Source organism: Brachyistius frenatus, unplaced genomic scaffold, assembly GCF_029030835.1.
Source record: "Brachyistius frenatus isolate BFR_SWC_R1_liver_20210118 unplaced genomic scaffold, ASM2903083v1 Contig_45, whole genome shotgun sequence".
NCBI classification, from domain to species: Eukaryota; Metazoa; Chordata; class Actinopteri; family Embiotocidae; genus Brachyistius; species Brachyistius frenatus.
In genome coordinates, this window is record NW_027210644.1 from 2,529,490 (window position 1) to 2,549,193 (window position 19,704).

General features: G+C 46.1%; 1 protein-coding gene across 1 annotated transcript; it reads left to right on the plus strand.

Moving 5' to 3' along the window:
• Positions 1 to 229: 229 nt before the first annotated feature.
• On the plus strand, positions 230 to 19,687 carry LOC138623634 (msx2-interacting protein). Its single transcript, XM_069703261.1, is given in 16 exon segments — positions 230 to 553; positions 1,825 to 2,139; positions 5,165 to 5,641; positions 5,817 to 5,971; positions 7,150 to 7,350; positions 7,522 to 7,673; positions 7,762 to 7,887; positions 8,352 to 8,465; positions 8,564 to 8,677; positions 8,773 to 8,873; positions 9,075 to 10,854; positions 10,856 to 16,501; positions 16,904 to 16,972; positions 17,074 to 17,268; positions 17,365 to 17,523; positions 18,591 to 19,687. Coding segments are annotated over 16 exon segments (9,819 nt in total). The 5' UTR covers positions 230 to 470; the 3' UTR covers positions 18,723 to 19,687.
• Positions 19,688 to 19,704: the final 17 nt, after the last annotated feature.

Here is a 19,704-nt window from a genome sequence, read left to right on the forward strand (position 1 = left end):
ATCAAATAAGTCAACAACAGTTCCGTATTTCATAAACCGTTAGATGACGATGAATTGTCTTCTTTTCTTGATTTTTTTTTTTCTTTTCAAAGTGACGCTGCAAGGCAAACCTCACTCAACAGCTGCTCTTGAGGAAATTGCGTGCTCACTGTTTATGCATGTCCATAACAGCTTCCTGTGGCGCGCGCGCGCGCGGCGCGCGCCCGTAACCACCTCGGAGCGAGCCTTTGCCGCGCGATCACGCGCGCGGATCGAGGACGCAGCAAGCTAAAAAAGCTAAAAGCGGAGCAGCAGCAGCAGCAGCAGGAGGCTACCGGGCCCAGAGCAGTCACGGAGTCGACCGTCGTTCATTTTGTTCGAGGCAGACCTCTCCGACCGGCAAAGGAGGAGAAGGAGGAGGAGGAGGGGGGGCGAGATTAGAAAACGTGCGAGATTCATATGTGTGTGAAGGAGGGGAAGAAAAGTGCAAGATGGTTCGGGAAACCAGACACCTTTGGGTGGGAAATTTGCCCGAACATGTTCGAGAGGAGAAAATTGTGGAGCATTTTAAACGGTAGGTTACGTAAGAGAGAGAGAGAGAGAGAGAAAGAAAGAAAGAGAGAGAGAGCTCGTGTTGGCGAAGCAGCGCGCGCTAAGGTGCAGCACCGACGGGAGAGCCCGCTATCGATGCTAATGAAGCTAAAGTTAGCATTTTTTTTTTTTTTTTTTTTTTTTTTTAAGTTTTACTAGTCAGTCGATTTCTTTTCTTTTCTTTTTTTTGCGCGACGTGTACCGTGAAGCAAAAAAAAACAAAAAAAAACCCCCGATGTTTATTCGGAAGGCGAAATACGCGCAATACGGACGCTCAAAACGAAACGTTCATCGTTTGTAATCTTTCGTTAACTTTTGCTTGAAGCCCGAGAGGCAATTAGCTGGGTTCGCTTAGCCACCGAGCTAACACACCCAACCAACCATTTTGTGGGAAGTCGAGACGTTTTCGTGATCTGGACGAGTCGGAAGAGCAGCCGGAGTCCAGGTCATCAGCACGAGATGACCAGCGTTATTTAAAACACTGGAAACGTCTGACGACGTTTTTTTTTTTTTTTTTTTTTTTCTGTCTAGTAAACAATGCTGGAGCCATTTTATAATATAATATAATATAAATATAGACAAGTCCAAATCTGCGACCGATTAGAGATATTGGCAAGTTCTTGAGTTGCTTGGCGTCGTTTCCCTTTTTACTGTAGCGACTTATGAGATAACTGAGGTTTGTCCTGTTGTAGTTTTCAATTAAACTGCAAACATGTTTGTTCTCCCGCGGGTGAAGATTTAACTTGAATTTAAACCGAGATAATAAACTTGTAAGTCATTTGCAGCTCTGTGACGCTTCGCGTCGTTTATCACTGGCTGCGTAATCTAAAGGCCGATTGTTTATCTCGTCAACAAAACACGTACACACGGTTAATGGGATCTTTTGCGGCGCCGCGTCACTCCCTGGTCGGCTGTCAACTGTGTTTTGAGCACAATGCTTTTTTTACACTTGTTAAATGCTGACATTTGACATGTGTCCCGTCCCAGACACCGCCAATGACTCACACAACATAAACTGTAATCATCCAGCATAATAATTGCAGACAAACTTCCCTAAATTCAGACAATTCGCTTGTTTTTTTTGTTTTTTTTTTTGGCTTAGAGGGAAATATTAGAAGAAACTGACTTGCGTACTTGCTTTTAGCATCAGTGACTCTTCTGCTATTGATTCACCAGACTACCAGTTGCGCTGACCCGGTTTGTGGCTGGTGTGTATGTAATGTCCTCTTTGTTCTCATTGTCATTTCTTCTCAGGTATGGCCGCGTCGAGAGCGTTAAGGTTCTACGAAAGCGAGGGTCAGAGGGGGGTGTTGCAGCCTTTGTGGATTTTGTGGATATCAAAAGTGCGCAAAAGGCTCACAATGCTGTCAACAAGATGGGGGACAGAGACCTTCGGACTGACTACAATGAACCTGGGTCAGTCCCCAGTGCTGTTCGGGGCCTTGAAGACAGCTCCCCTTCGAGCAGTCGAGACGTTACAGGATTCTCTAGGGGAACAGTTGGTCCAGTGTTTGGCCCACCTGTGTCCCTTCACACCAGAGAGGGACGTTATGAACGGAGAATAGATGGGTAAGTGGACACGGCGTCCCCTTAAAAACCAGGGGAATCTAAATATCAGATGGGTGTAAAACCTAAACATATAGTTGGGTTATTCGTGTGGCATTGATGCCTCATGGGGTTACACAAAGGTAATCTAGGGATCGTTCCACTTTTCATCATAATTGACTTGCCTTGCCCGTGGGATCTAAGTAAATTAACTACACATTATCATTTGGTAAGGTAACTATATTTCAAGGTTTGACATCTGGTTTGGATATTACATCTGTGAGGAATATCCTGGTGAGTGTTGGATTTATTACATTTTGTGGGAAACTACCTTGGGGAGCTTTTGGATATTTTTTTTAATCATTTTTCTCCTATACATGGGATCTAACCTCGATTTTTACTTGGAATCGCTTGAAGCTGGAAATAAATATCCGTTATGAAGGATGCGCTTTTCTCTGAAGAATCTATACAGGTGTATCATTACTTGAAGCACCCTCCATCCTGGGTTGTCATTTTTTTTCCACATTGCAACAGTTGATGATTGGACTACTTTTACCTTTTTTCTTCTTCTTTTTTTTGTGCATCTGGATACATCCTGTTCTGGATTTACGTTTTGACCAAGTGGGTTGAAGAACTTTACGGTCATCACACATCTCGAGACAGATTGATGCAGTGCACATGTCCCAGGTTATGTCAGTAATTTTAGGATCAAATTAACTATACATCTCTCTCTCTCAAAAAAAAAATGTTGTCCCACATATGGAAGTGATGCCGAGAAGACTTTGCAAGAAACAGCGAGGATCCAGACAACCAACCAGCAAAGTTTGTGGAGCTATTCTTGTTTTGGGGGTGGATGGCCATGAAGACACATGAAGAATGCATAGTTGGGATGTAACCTCCTGGATGTACGCAATATGATACCGCTGGCTGGATGTACTGATTTGGACCCTAGTTTGGATAGGTGTAGCGGCCATTCATTTGGATTACTCAAGTGTGGATGTAGCTGTGTGAGACCTCAGTGAGGAGAAGAGCCCTCCATTGTGATAGGGGAAGCGCAAGACAACTTTTTCAAGTAGACTTGCACGTTGCTACAAAAAAAAAAAAAAAAAAAAAAAAAGATGAAACCGTCTAGTAAACACACCTGATAGGATCCATTGATTGTGGGATTATGTCAAGCCCATGAGCCCCTGAGGATTTTATGTGTCTTGAGAGTCTACCAGCCTGTGTAATGCTCAATAACTTGACATTAACCAGTGGAATACATTTTTGACCTTTTTGTTTTTTTTAGAGTAAAGCATAACTTTTGGGACATACTATTTCCTGATATTATAAGAGAAGACTGATCCAGTTGGATGTATTTTCCATTCAGGCTCCATCTTACTGAATAGCCAACCTGGGATGTGCTGAATACCCCGAAGTTCATCATCTTTTTCTTTTTTTTTTTTATTCATATTTATTCATTTAGGCTTTATGTTCCAATGTTTTTTTAGCATATGTCCTGAAATCCATAAAGAGGTCCATTTCTGTGGTTGTTTTGTTTTTCCTTTTTCCATCCAGTGAAGAGAATTAAGTAGCCTAACTGTGGATTATACATCAACAATCTACTGGCCTGGTGCTCAGTATTTGAAGATAACGTGCAATACGATTCAAGAGATCCTTTTTGCCTAATTAGATCAATTGATTTTTTTCCCCCCCTCGGTTTTTCATTCGGGCTCTCACATTCTGACCACCTAGATTTTATTTGGATTAGGTAACTTCTTTTCTAAAAGGTTGGTATTGCTCTGCCCTCTGCATATTTTCTTTCTCTAACCTTCCTTAGTGCTTTGTCTAATATTAGTCTTGCACTGCTTTTAGGGAAAATTTTAATTTGATACAAGAGAGAAAAAAAAAAAATACACGCCTACATAGAATGTGAAAATGTATAGATTACATGTATTATTGTCATTTATATGTCTTTATGTAAATGCTTCTTTTTTTTTCAACAGCACACGAAGTATTATTTAATACATTGATCTAAACTCTGCATGGAATTATAAATTTCAGTACCAGAGCTCCTTGACAGAATTTTTGCCCACTTGATTACTTTGAAGAAATGTTTCCTTTTGATATTATTTTTTTTTCTCACCAGCAGTAATTCATGAACAGTCAGCCTCTGAAATCAGCTCCCCTGGACACCCTGAGGGGACTCGAGTGCTCAGAGTTTTTTTTTTTTTTTACCAAGAAAGTAATTAAAAGGGACGCCGAACAGCATTTCCACATTGCTGGATTCGGCCTATGTCTGTATGAGTAGAGTAAAGAAAGCTCTAGAGACTATAAAAGTCTTTGGACAGCTTTGTTTCCTGTGACTGTTTATGAATTTACATGATGGGAAATAGTATTTGTCAGGAAGGTTTTTTTTCTGCTCTCTTAAAATAAAAACAGGATTTTAGGCCACTGAAAGTTTCGATCTGTTTCGGTTTAGATTTCGGAGCAGCACCACAGATGTAATCTGATTATTTCTTGCAGACAGTGCTAGTATTTGATAGGTTGCTTCTCAATATGTCTTGAAGAGTGAAATTCTTCAGACTGTCTCGTTTTTACAGTTTTGGTATTGGTTTTCTATCGAGGGCTGTACGCCTTGTAAAACTTCTGTTATGGAAGTTTTTGCTAATAGGTTTGAAAGCAGTTCTTGAACACACGATAGTTGACAGAAAGAAACACCATAGAAGAGGCCAGGGATTGATATTGATGGTAACAACTTAAGCGGAGACAGAGCAGTAGCTTCTGTCAATAACAAAATTACGGGATTGTGACATTAAAAATACTGGCACAGTACTTTCTAGTTGTATGAAGTTACATAAATTGAACACACATCTCATCCGGCCTGCTCTCAGCTGTATCTTTACAACACTGGACATTTTTTCCTGAAAGTACATTTTAAAGTCCAAAATGTTCATTTGCCTTTTTTTTTTTTTTTTTTTTTTTTTTTTAATATTAAAAATCGTATTAACTATTTCCCCCCCTCCCCCTCTCTGTCCTGTTTTTTTTTTATTTTATTTTTTATTCACAGTAGTTCAGAAAGCCGTGAACGTGCATATGATCACAGCCCATACGGACACCACGACCGCAGCGGCACTTTCGACAGACAGCGGCACTACAACGCCGATTATTACCGCGACCGCGCCGTGTTTGCTGCCGCCGGTCCGGGGAGCAGCGCTATCGGCGGCAGCTTTGAGGCGTCGGACCCACATTTTGACTCTCGAATCCGAGATCCCTTCGCTCTGACTAATTCGACACGGCGAGACCTGTACAGGGATGACCGAGGACGACGCGTTGACCGAACCTACCATCACCGTCGGAGCCGATCATCTCACTCCTCGCAGTCGAGGCACCCTTCCCCTCAACGGACCACGGGGCAAACCCCCAAAACTCCTCATTCCCCAAAACGAGCCCCTCTGTCTCCTGGGAGAGGTCCGAGATCTCGGTCCCGGAGCAGATCTTCGAGCTCCGACTCGGTCAGCAGCACCAGCAGCACGGGCAGCGGCAGGTGGGACATTTTGTTTGGTTCGGTGTTAACGGTTGATGGATTTGATTCGATGAATGCATTTTTGTCTACAAACAATTGGATGCTGGTTGGTGAGTAAATACCTTTTTTTTTTTGGACTTAAACAGCCAAGTGTCTGATTGCGGCGTTTTCTGTTTTCTTTGCTTGCTGATGACAGTGATTCGAACAGCAGCTCCAGTGACGGGTCACGGGCGCGTTCTGTCCAGTCTTCAGCCACGCATGCTCCTGCTCAGTCTTCTATGGGACTTGATTCTGAAGAGCCGCGCAGAAGCTTTGGAATTAAAGTGCAAAATCTACCAGTGCGCTCCACAGGTGAGTTTTACGTCTCGACGGCCTCTCGATGGACCAATTCGACAATCTTTTCCTACTTTCTCAGAACTATAATGTTCTACAAGGCTAGATAACAACATCTTAAACAACGTGAGTTTTTGCCTCAACTGAGATTTGAAGTGGACATTTAACACATGAAGAATACGATCAAACTAAAGCATGAATTGGATCAGAATTTAATTTATGGTTAATTAAAGGTGAACCTGTTTAAAAGTGCAGTTCCAGACGCTTGTAAATGTAATTTCCTTTTGGAATACTTCACTGTAATGAAATGAATTTTGTGTTATGGACTTTAGTTTTATAGTCGTTTTATCCAATACCTTTTAATGCAATTGTATGATTGGTGGAAGGGAAAAAACGGGACTGAAAAAATAAAAAAAAATATATATATATATATATATATCTATCTGCATATATATATATATTTTTTTTTTAAATTTAGTAACTTATGCTTTTTGTCTTTTTCTTCATTTTAGTACATTTGCGATACTATAGTTACGCTTTAAAAAACTTTTTTTTTACGGTTGATTAGTGGTTGGTAATCATAATTTTTGAATGTTGTCCAACTAGTACACAGGTCACGCTGCTTCTGATATTTCCATAGTTGTGCTCTTGACAGATTACTCATGGTAGTTATACTTGAGGTTCTTAGACCACAATCTTAAATACTTTATCCTCTTGTTAATAGTCAGGTATTTGTGTATATTTCACTTTGCAAACAGATTACTCATGGTAGTTATACTTGAGGTTCTTAGACCACAATCTTAAATACTTTATCCTCTTGTTAATAGTCAGGTATTTGTGTATATTTCACTTTGCAAACTGAAAACATACAAATAATGTTGTCATTTTGTAATGAACTGTTTCCTCTTGAGTCAAAGCCTGATATATGTAGCCTGTGAAATGACCTGTTAAAGACCTGAAAGAAAACGCAGCACGTGTTAAAACACAGAATCAGCCAATAATTTCTGCTTGACAGCCACAAATGTAATGTCTGGTTTCAGCAAAAAGTCAGGCATCTAGAAAAGTGTAAAAACTGTGAGAGGAAAACAAAACCAGCTCTATGAAAACTAAAACACATTATCATCATTAGTTCTTTTGAAAAATCTTTTTTTTTTTTTGGAGTATTGTATTACTAGCAAGCAACTCTCTTTCTGCAGACACGAGCTTAAAAGACGGACTCTTCCATGAATTCAAGAAACATGGGAAAGTGACTTCCGTGCAGATCCACGGAGCGTCGGAGGACCGCTACGGTTTGGTGTTCTTCAGACAGCAAGAGGATCAAGAGAAAGCTCTCAGCGTCTCCAAAGGGAAGCTGTTCTTCGGCATGCTTATTGAAGTCACGGCCTGGAATGGTCCTGGTGAGTGATGGCAAATAAACACAACGCTTCTTTATTGTGATGAACAATTGCCGGTGCAGAACGCTTTATTCCCCAGAAGTAATTAACCCAAATTGTGCGTGCTGGTGGTGGAAATTCTGAGCAGCATGTTAGTAATGTTAATATTAATGATAAACCTCTTCCTTCCTTCAGAAACAGAGAGTGAAAATGAGTTCAGACCCTTGGATGGCCGGATAGATGAGTTCCACCCGAAGGCCACGAGGACGCTGTTTATTGGGAACCTTGAGAAGACCACGAGTTATCAGCAACTGCTTGACATTTTTCAACGCTTTGGAGAAATTGTGGTAAGCTACCATCTGACTGTTCTGTGAAAAAAAAAAAGAAAGTGTTATTAAGTGTCATTCTTTAATTGCTCCGTCTGTCTTCCTTAAGGACATTGACATCAAGAAGGTTAATGGAGTTCCCCAGTATGCCTTTGTCCAGTACTCTGATATTGCCAGTGTTTGCAAGGCCATAAAGAAGATGGATGGAGAGTATCTGGGAAGCAACAGACTAAAGGTAGCGTTTGAATTCCTCTGTGCCCGGGACAGCCGTGGCTGCCGACGTCCATGATGTTTTTGGGTTGTCTGTCTGTCCCACTCTCGTGAATGCGATATCTCAGGAACACTTTAGGAAATGTCTTCAAATCTGTCACAAACCTTTCCTCGTGCCGTGTTCGGATCGTCCACTTTTCCAATGCGTAGTTCACTATATCGTGGCTAAGTGGCCCATCCAAATGGATCTTGTCCACTATGGAGTCTATTATGTGATGGACAATGCGCACAACAGCATTGTTTATCGAGGATAAACTGATGTTGTTGTTAAAGGTCACTGACCTAAAAAACAAACAACACTTTTTCTGGGCTAAATGTAACAAAAGTTACACGAAGCAATGTTCACATTTCTGGTCCGTGTATGTTTTCAATCTAATGTACAGTATTTTGATGACGTAATATGCGTGTTGTTCTCCTTCTCCTTTAAAGCTTGGTTTTGGGAAGAGTATGCCCACCACGTGTGTTTGGCTCGACGGTTTGGCAACTAATATTACAGAGCAATACCTCACACGGCATTTCTGCCGCTACGGACACGTCGTCAAGGTAAAGGTGGTCTATTTTATCCCACTGAAGATCTGCTGCTTTGGATTTCGGCTTAGTTTTTCCAAACCCGTGAATGATTTAAATTTTGTCGTGTTTAGGTTGTGTTTGATAGATTGAAAGGGATGGCCCTCATCTTGTACAACAACACCGATTTTGCTCAAGCAGCTGTAAGGGAGACCAAAGGCTGGAAGATTGGTGGCAATAAAATAAAGGTAAAGAATGGAAAGTGAAATGAAACATTGGAGAATGTACTTTTTATGTATTCGTGTGCTTATTTCATTTGCACGTGTCTGTTCATCTTTGATAGGTGGATTTCGCGAGTCAAGAGAGTCAGATGGCATTCTACCGGTCTATGCAGGCGTCCGGGCAAGACATTAGAGACTTCTACGAAATTCCTCCTGAACGACGGTAAATTTGCCCAAATTGTTCATTGCCTACAATTGTTTCTACTTATTTGCGGTTTCAAAAACATGAAATAACATTGATAAAACATGTCTCATGTAAGGTGGTAATATTTAGAATCATAGTTTGCAAAGTACGCACTTCTTCTGAATCTGAAAGTGACCGTGTAAATTTGACGAGTTCCAATTCTCTCCATTTACTCTCCAGAGAGGAACGTAGACCTCCATATCACGAGTTTACAGCAGAAAGGGCTTACTATGAGAATATACGAACCCCAGGCCTCTATCCAGAGGAGGCTCGAAGAGACTATGCTGCTCGCAGCAGAGAACGCTTCCCTGAACTGGAGCATTATCAAGGAGAACATTTTGACCCACGTTATCACGAAGACCCAAGAGACTTCAGGGACTATCGAGACCCCTTTGAGCAAGACATCCGAAAATACACCTACATTCAAAGGGAGCGAGAAAGAGAGCGAGAACGTTTTGAGGCGGATCGTAGTAGGTGGAGCCCCTCCCATCCACGGAGACCTATTACACCCACGGTGTCGCCTTCACCGTCCGAGCGCGCTCCCAGAGACTCAGAACGACGGGTTTACAGCCAGTCCTCTGAGAGAAGTGGCAGCGTGAGCTCGGTGTCACCACCACCGCATTTTGACAAATCTGAAAAGAGCGTGGTAGAACATCCTTTGAAGACTGAGAAGGCCGAGAAGAGCGAGAAGGCCGAGAAGAGCGAGAAGGCCGAGAAAAGCGAGAAGACCGAGAAGGCCGAGAAGAGCAGTCAACCAGATCGTGTGGCTGGGGTTGAGAAAACCAAACGTGCAAAACGAAAAGAGAAAGGTGACAAAGAGAAAATGGAGAAGACTAAATCCAGGAAAGCAAAGGGGCAATCCCCATCCAAGGCACTTCCTGAAGTAGAGCTTGAGACTGTTTTTGATGAAGGGTCTGGAAAAGGCAGAGGCTCAGACCAGGATGTTTACGAGAGACAAAAATGTAAGGGGGATGGTGACACTCTTTCTGGAAATCAGTTGTCAACTGTTCATGAGGACGCTGTAAAAAGTGAAAGATCTGAAATGAGTAAGGGGGATAACCCGGACTTGGATGCGAGAAATAGACTCAAGAAACATCTGAAGTCTGAGACTGGAAATGATGGGAAGGATTCATCGGTGGATTCCGATCGCCTCGCTGAAAGGAAAAGGCGCTTTGCTGAGTCCGGTGGAAGGACTGTTCGTCAGAAGAGAAGCAGGCATGAGGAGGAGGATGGCAATCAGTCTTCTGACTTTGGTGCCAGTGCCACATATTTGAAAGAATCCGACCCTGACAAACACAAAGATTCACAGCGGAGAGATTCAAGGCTCAAAACTGATAAAAGTGGCCCACAAAAAGATGCTCAAGAAGACCCGAGAGGACTAAGAGAGAAATCAGAGGGATCTTTGGACCCACTGGAGTCCAAACGAAACCCAGGGCCGACTTCAGCCAGAAGGTTCTCACAAGAGGAGCTCACAGACCAAAGCAGCACAAGAGAACAAGACAACCATGCTTTTTTCAAATTTAGTCAGAATGACGAAACTAACAAAAGTGCCAAGACCAAGGAAGACCACGTCGACATTGACCTCTCTCAGAGTTACCGCAAGCAGATGGAGCAGAACAGACGTTTGCACCAGCAGCAACAGCAGCGCGAGTCCGACAAACGGGACAAACCAGGGAGCCCCCAAGGAAGTGAAGCGGAGGACTTGGAACATCGTAGTCTTGTGCATGAAGTCGGTAAACCACCTGAAGATGTCACGGATAATTTTCCATCTCACAAATTGAAGAAACCAGACCAATTTGACCCCGAATCTGGAACAAAGAGAGAGCGTGTCTACCGGAGCTTTAGGCAAAAAAGTGAAGATCCCGACTGGAACAACACCGCCTCTCCGGGACATCAGCACTTTCCTCACCATGCAGATGAGGATTTTGTGGATGCTTCTCAAAAGGAGTTGAGTAGGAAATGATGACAAACTTCAACCAGACCTGGAGCTGTTAGTCAAAAGGACACATAACACGCAGGTTACCAAGGCAAACACTTTGATACTCAGTGTTGAAGAAGAGCAGCAAAAGAGATGGGAGAGCAGAGTGAAACAGGACTTGTTACCCGACCTAAACTTTTCTAGAAGCCTGAATAAAAACATTCACAATCGCAAGCGTTTGGAATATGGCATTTGGCATGACTTGGAGCCTGGAGAAGTTCGATCTGACTCCGAAGAGGACAGGGAGACCAAACCTCACTCTCCCGTGCCCTCCACATCTATGCCTTTTTCTGAAAGGCCGAAGGCTGACAGGTTTTCAGACCCCAAACTTGCACACCTGGAAAGGAACAAATTCTACTCCTTTGCCCTTGACCAGACCATCACACCTGACACAAAGGCTCTGCTCGAGCGGGCTAAATCTCTTTCATCTTCCAGAGAAGATAACTGGTCATTTTTAGATTGCGATTCTCACTTTGCAAGTCTGCGCAACAGAAAAGACACCGAAAAAGTAGAATCAACACCGAGACCTACACCCTCCTGGTACATGAAAAAGAAAAAGATTCGAAGTGGATCGGAAGACAAGCTTGAAGACAGGAAGGAGGAACCTAAACCAGAGGAACACGAACGCAGGGAACTATTTGCCTCCCGCTTCCTTCACAGCCCCGTCTTTGAGCTGGACTCCAGACGGCTTCAACACTTGGAACGCAAACATGAAGAACCTGAACAGACACAAAATCAACAACTGGGTCAGCAAGGGACAGTAGACGGGGAACTGGACACGGGGCCGGTTGTCCTTTTCCACAGTCGTTTTTTGGAACTCACGCGACTACAGCAACAGAAGAATAAAAGTCAGCAAATTCAGGAAGCGAAAGGAAACGCGACCTTCGCGGATGAGAATCGAGCCGAAAAAGCACCCGTTCATGAGGAACAAGCTCTGCAGCCACCTGAAACTGCAGAATCCATTATGGAGCCGGAAATTAAACCCATCAGTCCTGCCGAGCAAGTGATTCCTGAACCCCGGCTCGCACCTACTTCTGTCACCCAATCTGCGGTCAAGGATTTAACTCCATCAGAAGAGAAATGTGTTTCCCTAAATCCATCCCCCGATCTATATCCTCCTGTGCCTTTTCTAAAGGACGAGGTTAAAGAAAGCGACCACGTTGTACCCACGTTCCACCCACCAACCGAGACGGCATCAGACTCTGAACCTGCGCGTGTCGCAGTAGCTGAACCCAACTATTCTGTAAATAGATGTAAACTCTCTCCAACCGAAGCGAAGTCGGATAACGTCACCGAGGATCTAAAACCTCCCGTCACAGAACCGCCGTGCTGCCACGATTCCAATGAGTTTGTCAGCAGTTCAGAACCGGAGCTGGAACCCGAGATGGCACAAGCAGAAGTTCCTGAAGCCAGAAGTCCAATACCTTCTAGTTTAGCGGAGCAGGCGGACGCAGTCAAGAAAGAGACTCATCCCACCTGTAAAGCAGGAGAAGAGCCTGATGGAGAGAAGAGCCTTCAACTTAGCAAAGTGCCGATGCCTATTGACAACGACTCCAATGATGAACCAGTCATATCTCAGAAAGGGACGAAGACGAAAGAAATGAAAACCAAAAAGTGCAAACAGTCCGCAGCGGAGGTTGCCCCACTTCCCATCACGTCGACCTCTGGTTCTGAGAAACAAGCCACGCGCAAGAGTGAGCGCATTGACAAAGAGAAGCTGAAACGTGGGTCGTCCCCAAGAGCCGAATCAAAGTCCACGGGCAAATCTCCTATTCACGGCTCCGATCCCGATATGATGGAGCAGAGCATATCCTTAGGCAGAGCGAGACGAAGAAACGTCAAGTCTGTCTACGCCACCCCAGTTGAAGACGATGCACCGGTTCGTCCCGGAAAGGAAATTACAGAGTCGCCACGCTCTGCACGAAAACGAGGGATAGACAAAGATGCGCCTCAACAGATTACTGAACCGGATCCGCCCGCTCCAACACATGTAGCTAAACGGGGCCGTCCCCCCAAGAATCGCAAGCAAGGCGATGAGAGTGCAACTCCTAAAGTCGAAAAATCGAAAGTGGACAATAAAGACACGGATTCAAATGAATCAGAAAGCGGCGAACGAATTCCAAGAGTGTCTAAAGGGAGGACGTCCCCTCACAGCACAAAGGGTCCATCGAATCAGATGTCCACGGCTTTAGGATCCGGGTCGGTAAGGAAGGTGGATAAAACGGAGGCAGCCGATGATGATGAGCAGGAAATGGATTTCACAGATGAAGATACCTCGGCTTTGCAAGATTCATCAAGCTCGTGTAAAGAAGATCCATCCATGAAATTTGACCAAAAGAAAGACGAGAAGGACAAACAAGGTCCAGAATTGGGCAAAGACAAAAATGTTCCCCATGACAAAGCTTTTGAGGGGAAATCCAGTAGGAAAGAGACAGATTCTTTGGTCTCGGAGGAGAAACCCACGTCAGAAAAAGACAGGATTGTGAGAGGAAAAACCAAGCTGACTAAGACTCCCAAGTCCCCTGTCCTCAAAAACCTTAAAATACGACTGAACGTCACAGAGGTGAAAGATCTTCTTCAGTTAGGGGAAGAAGAGCTTAGCAATCAAGAAGACTCGTCAAAAAAGGTCCGACCCAGTGACCCCAGTGATCCCGTTTCGAAGGCCACTAATGCAAACAAAGGAGGCTCCAACAATGAAGAAAAGGAAAACGATGCTTTGGAAAAAAAGGACCTCGTGGAGCCATCAAAAAGCTTAATTTCACAGGAGCTGGAATTAGAGCAGGCTGTAGAAAACATTGCCAAACTTACAGATCCGACTTTTCCGGCAGAAACGCCGACGCCACCTGTCCCACTCGCCGAGGTAAAAAGCGAACCGGACGAAGAGAAACCCTCCAACCCTGCTAGCGAGACGGAACTCATGGCTGCTATAGACTCGATAACCGCTGAGGATTTAGGTGTACCCTTAACGCCAGCCCCTCCGATAAGTGCAGATTTAGGTGCACAGCCTGTTGCGCAAGACTTTGTACCGCCTGTCAAGGAAGATGAACCTGAAACGAACACCTCCTCTACACCGGGGGAACCTGCCTTTCCAAACACGCCCAAAAAGGTCGCCAAGGGACGACCCAAAACACCGAAACGTCCCAAAGGCCAAAAGCAAGTAAGAAAAGATTTAAAGGACGGACAGTCGGTCGGCGAGGAGCCGACGGCTCGTTCGGCAGACGGCACGGCTTCCGACGTAAAAATGGTTTCCGAGACGCCTCCGTCGGCAGCGACTGCCACGGTGATCACTCCTACGGCTTGGAAGCCAGAGCCCGACCTCTCGGCAGTCAAGGCTACAGACGTGAACACGGAGTCCGAGTCGTCTTCCGAAGAACAAATTCAACATCTTAAATCCGTTTACCCCCAGTCTAAGAGTCCAATGTGCCCGAAGCCTCAACAGTTGCCACCCGAGAGCATCTCCCCTTCCCTGTCTCCGCTCGCCAACAGGCCAAATATCAGACCCATTCAAACAAGCCGAATCCCTGTTTCTCCACCAGATTGGCGCCACCAGTCTAAAGATACCGTCGTTTCCTTGTCGCCCGTCATGCCGTTAGCAGCCAAAGAAAATCAGCCTTTACCCTCAGACTCTGAAAACATGGCCGTCGATCACGGCACAAGTGACTTGCGACAGATTCTCATGAAACACAAAACCATCTCGCTGCCAGCCAGCAGTCCCGCTCCCAGTAATCTGCCCAACCTTCGAGACCAGAACCCGTCAGAAGGTAACACCCCCACGCCTGTTGTCCCAAATAAGTCCCCACTGTCCGACGGCAAGATGCCGGCTCACTCGGCGTTGCCTGTTGTTCGACCGCCAGCCTCACTGACAACGCCCGAGACCAAGTCTGGGATTTCCGTCATCGCATCCACTGCGACCTCCGTGATCAGCCGTGTCTGCAATCCTCCCGAGCCCGAGGACAAAGTGAACATGAACATCGGATGCGTGGACATGGCTCTACCAAAAACGACCTACAGGCCCGGCAAAGATGAGACGGGCTCATACCACGGCCCGTCTGCCGGGGACGACGGGGGAAGCGCCGCGCGCTTCATTGTCGAGAGTCCCGCTCTGGGCACCGGATCTTGCCCGGGCCTGAGGGTGAATACATCCGAAGGAGTTGTCGTACTGAGCCACTCGGGCCAGAAAACCGAGGGACCCCAGCGGATCAGTGCGAAGATAAGTCAGATCCCACAAGCAACACAAGGCGACATGGAATCTCAGCAGCTGGTGTCCATGCCCCAGATCAAGCAGGAAATGTACGGCCACTCTCAGCCGGGGCTTCAAAAGGGCCCTTCGTCACAGACGGACCACGGACATCCTGGTAAACAACAGCCGCTGTCCTCTATTAAACAGGAAAGCACGGGTTTGGAAAAGTTGGAAGCCACTTACCAGTCTGGAGCGCAAGGAGTAGTGAAGCGTCTCCCACCGGGTAACCAGCAAGTGATGGGTTACCATCAAGACTACATGCCGTTGAAACATCAAAAGAAAATGGACAGCGCTGATCTTCATGGCACAGATGGCGCGAAACTGCCGTGGACCTCGGCCGTAAGTCCTGCCATAAGCCCCCATTTGCCGTCTCCGCCCGGGAACCATGTCGGCTTCGTGACGGCGGGCGGCGACCGAGCGCCTTCGCACCTCGGCGCGGTGAAACAGGAGCCGCGGTCCCCGCGCAAATCGGGCCACCCGCACTCCCCGTTTACGAAAGTGTCCTCGCCCATCGGCTCGTCGTCGCCAAAGGGCATTCCGGTGATGCTCCCCACCGGCCTTCCTGCCATGCAGCAGTTCATTACCGGTGTGCACCATGCGGAGCAGTCGGTCATCATGCAGCCTCACAGTGTGCCCGGGAGCCTGGGGCGGATGTCTCCTCACTGCGTTACCCAGTCGATCCCGGTGGGACACCTGGTCCAAGACGTTCGGGTCAACACTCCGCCCCTCTCCGTGATGAGCTACGGGATGCACGGCGAGCCCCTCGCCTCGCCGTGGTCCGGCTCCATGCAGCCCCGATCTACCTCACCGCAAGCCGTCGGCCGCGACAAGGTTCTCAAGGTGAACCCCGGCTCGTTGAGGAGTCACGACGGGGAACCGGAAGAATCCAGACACTTCCACCAGACGGGAAGAGCGTCGGCCGCGCAGCTAAAACTGGAGACTCTGCAGTCGGACCCCCGCGGACCTTCGCGCAGCAATGTCCAGCTGGAGACGTACATGGCCCAAAGGGACATGCGCGTGCTCTTGCACCAACAGGGGGAGCGGCCGACCCCCGACCCCCACGCCGGGCACATTCAAGAGGCCCTTCACCCGTCCTTATCTCCGAGAGCACACGTGTTGCCGAAAGGCGTCTCCGAGAAGGATATGACGAAGTCGCTGGAGGCGAAGAGGCCGCACTCGCCTCTTCCGAAGGACGGCTTGATCGGGATTCGACAATCTGGGGCAGCGATGGCGTCGCCACAGAGAGTTCAGCTGCTGCCGCCAGGACCCAGCGGCTCCTACCCAGAGTACTCCGGCATGTACTCGAACCCCCGAGGCATCCATTCTCAGTTACCAGAGCCCTCTCCCGTCGGACTGAACCAGCCACCGGTGAATGTCACGCCCACTATGGTGAGTTTTTGCTGGACTTAACGCGCCAGCTTCCATGTACACGCGCGTAACGATTAAATTAAAACCGGCCGTTATGAAGATTACATCGCGTTATCCAGAGGGTGTTTGTACCGTTTTGCCTCGTCCATTAGTGACCGAAGGCTTTGTATTACTACTAAAGTCTCTTTTATCATGAAAACCGTTTCAACAGTACCGCGGTCGACGGGCTCCAAAACACTTCCACTATTGAATACACGCTGAAGGCGTTTCAGCCAAACCTGAACTCGTTACAAAGGGAGGATCAGCTCCGAGCTCAAGACGCTCGTTTTAGCGACGCGTCTCCACCGAACGGTCGGTGCGGCGCGCGTCCATGTCCTCGTTAAATTGCTCCTGACGCAAGGCGCCATTTCCTTGAATCCGCAGGGCGGAGAGCTCCAGACGAAACCGGACAGCAAGATGACGCAGCCGGTTAATATGGTGCAGCTGCTCACGGTAAGACGGAAACTCACCCCGCAGCAGCAGCAGCAGCAGCAGCAGCGGCGGCGCGTTTTGTTTGACACACTTGTCTTTTGTCTGCCGTCGTGTCGGAGCAGAAATACCCCATTGTGTGGCAAGGCCTGCTGGCGCTGAAGAACGACACGGCTGCGGTCCAGCTGCACTTCGTCTGCGGCAACAAAGCTTTGGCTCATCGATCGCTGCCGCTGCAGGAAGGAGGCGCTCTGCTGAGGATTGTCCAGAGGATGAGGCTGGAAGCGTCGCAACTGGAGAGCGTCGCCAGAAGGATGACCGTACGTTGTCGTCAGCCTTGGTTTTCCCGCCAAGACGCGTTGTGTCTCTCATTTTCATGGCGTCTGCTCGCGGCACTAACCTCTGTCCCTCTGCAGGGAGACAGCGACTTCTGTCTTCTCCTCGCTCTGCCGTGCGGACGAGATCAGGACGACGTCCTAAACCAAACTCAAGCCCTGAAGGCAGCGTTCATCAACTACCTGCAGACAAAGTTGGCGGCTGGTATCATCAATATCCCCAATCCAGGTTCCAATCAGGTGGGACATGACCGTTGATATGAATGTTGGTTTTAGTCGTTTGGGTTGATTTAAAAAAATAAATAAATAATAATAATCTTGAACATCAATGATGTAAATCTGGTGGCCAGTTAAACTCAGCAGGAATTATTTGATAGCTTTTGATTATAAATCATCAAACTACGCGATTCCATGTCCATCACAAGAAATGCATCAGCTAATTAAACTCGGTGCTGTATCCATTGAATTTTAGCCAGGAAACGTACCGCCAAGCTTGGAAGGCATCAAGCCAGCGGCTCAGTCAGCTGACACCTCTGTCAGACCTCCGGTCAGTCTGGAAGCCACTCAGACTTGGGGGTTTAATAATAATAATAATAATAATTAACTTTATATGTACAGCACCTTTCATACATGAAATGCAGCTCAAGGCACTTCACAGCAAAATAATGGCATGCATCGTTCCACGTAAAAATGGATATAAAGGAACAATTAAAACTATAGAAAAGAAATGGGAGATAAAACGGTTGAAATGCGTCAAAAACGGATAAAAGCATAAGAAACGAGATAAAAGGCATAAAAAGGAATAATGTATATTCCGCATCATAAAGTTGAATTCATGCATTAGAGGCTAGTTTCACTTATTTTATTTTATTATTGGAGCAGCAGATAATTTAGCACAGAGGAGAAGTTGAGGTTTAGTCTATCCTAACCTTTATCTTGATGTTGTTTGATGACTTATCGTCAACATAAAACTTGTCGTACAGTATCCGCCGGGCACATTTCTTTGCGAAAGTCCTTATAAAGTCCAATTCTTTACCTACACTTCGGTGTTATCGACCGTTTTTTTTTTGCTGTTTTTCTTAACCCGCGAGGTCCCGCTGCGGTGACGCCGGGCGGCCGCTCTACTTCCGCCTCACAGCGTAGACTTGCTGCATGGACGTTTCATACTTCGCCGTCCCGTTAAAAACCATTTCAGTGAACGCACCGTGTGGATTTGATTTCCTTTTTCGTGTCGCACTGCACAACCACTTTACATGCGTAACCGACGTCGGGTCTTTTTTTTTGTTGGTTTTTTTTTCCCCCCCCAGCCCGCCTACGTGCTCCAGATTTTCCCGCCGTGCGAGTTTTCGGAGAGCCACCTATCGCAGCTCGCCCCCGACCTCCTCAACAGGATCTCCAGCATCTCGCCACACCTCATGATTGTCATCACCTCGGTGTAACCGTCACCGCAGGGAGCTGTCCCCGTCGACAGATGTTCTCGCCGCCGATGAGCCTCAGGAAACCAGAGGAATATGAGAATTAGGTTGTTGTTGTTGTTGTTGTTTTTTCCTGGACACGATGGGAATGTGTAGGATTTAACCCAACAACTTTTTTTTCTTCTCCATCAGTCTTTTTTTTTTTTCTTCTTTTGTCACTCCGTGTCTGGGATAGTTGTCCTTCTCAAAAGAACTCAGGGATGGACCAAACCAGAATGAGTCTTACTTGACCCCTCACTCTGCTGTATTTCTATTTATTGGAGTTTAATTTTAGTGTTTAGAGATGCGCTGAAGGAAAAAAAAAACACACAAAAAAAAACAAATCAGGATGTTTGATGAACACTAATTAATGACTGTGGGTGGCCTGTTTTCTTTCATCTGTCATTTTTAGATTGTCATTAATTTCTTCACAAGAGGATCATAGAAGCTGTTGTACTGCAATGGCTGAAAAGACATTTCAACATGTAATTTTTAATAATCATGTACAGACTTCCTCCCCCAGGCTTTCTTTAGAGGAGGAGGAGGAATTATAAAACTATGGAGACCCTGTAGAGGACCACGTTCATTTAACACCTTTAATTCCACCAGCTCTGCTCATTTTCTCACTACTGAAGCAGTTACACTTCTGGCGCCGGCCTTTGCGTCGAACAAGCTACAGAATGATTTGGGATTTTTTGTTTTTTTTTGTTTTTTTGAATACATGACTGTGTAAATATTTTAAATATTTAAACTTTGATGGAACTTTGACGACTTGACGGAGACTTGAACTCTGGGACGTACCAGAAATGCAGAGTGTGAAAATTTAGATGGAAGATGAAAGAATTTTCGGGTGTAAATACTTGTAACACAAGAAGTTTGGCAAACTCATCCGTGGAGTCTGCTGATGGCACTTCATATTTTGTAACTCAAATAAAACAAACTCCAGAAAACACGAATATTTAAGATA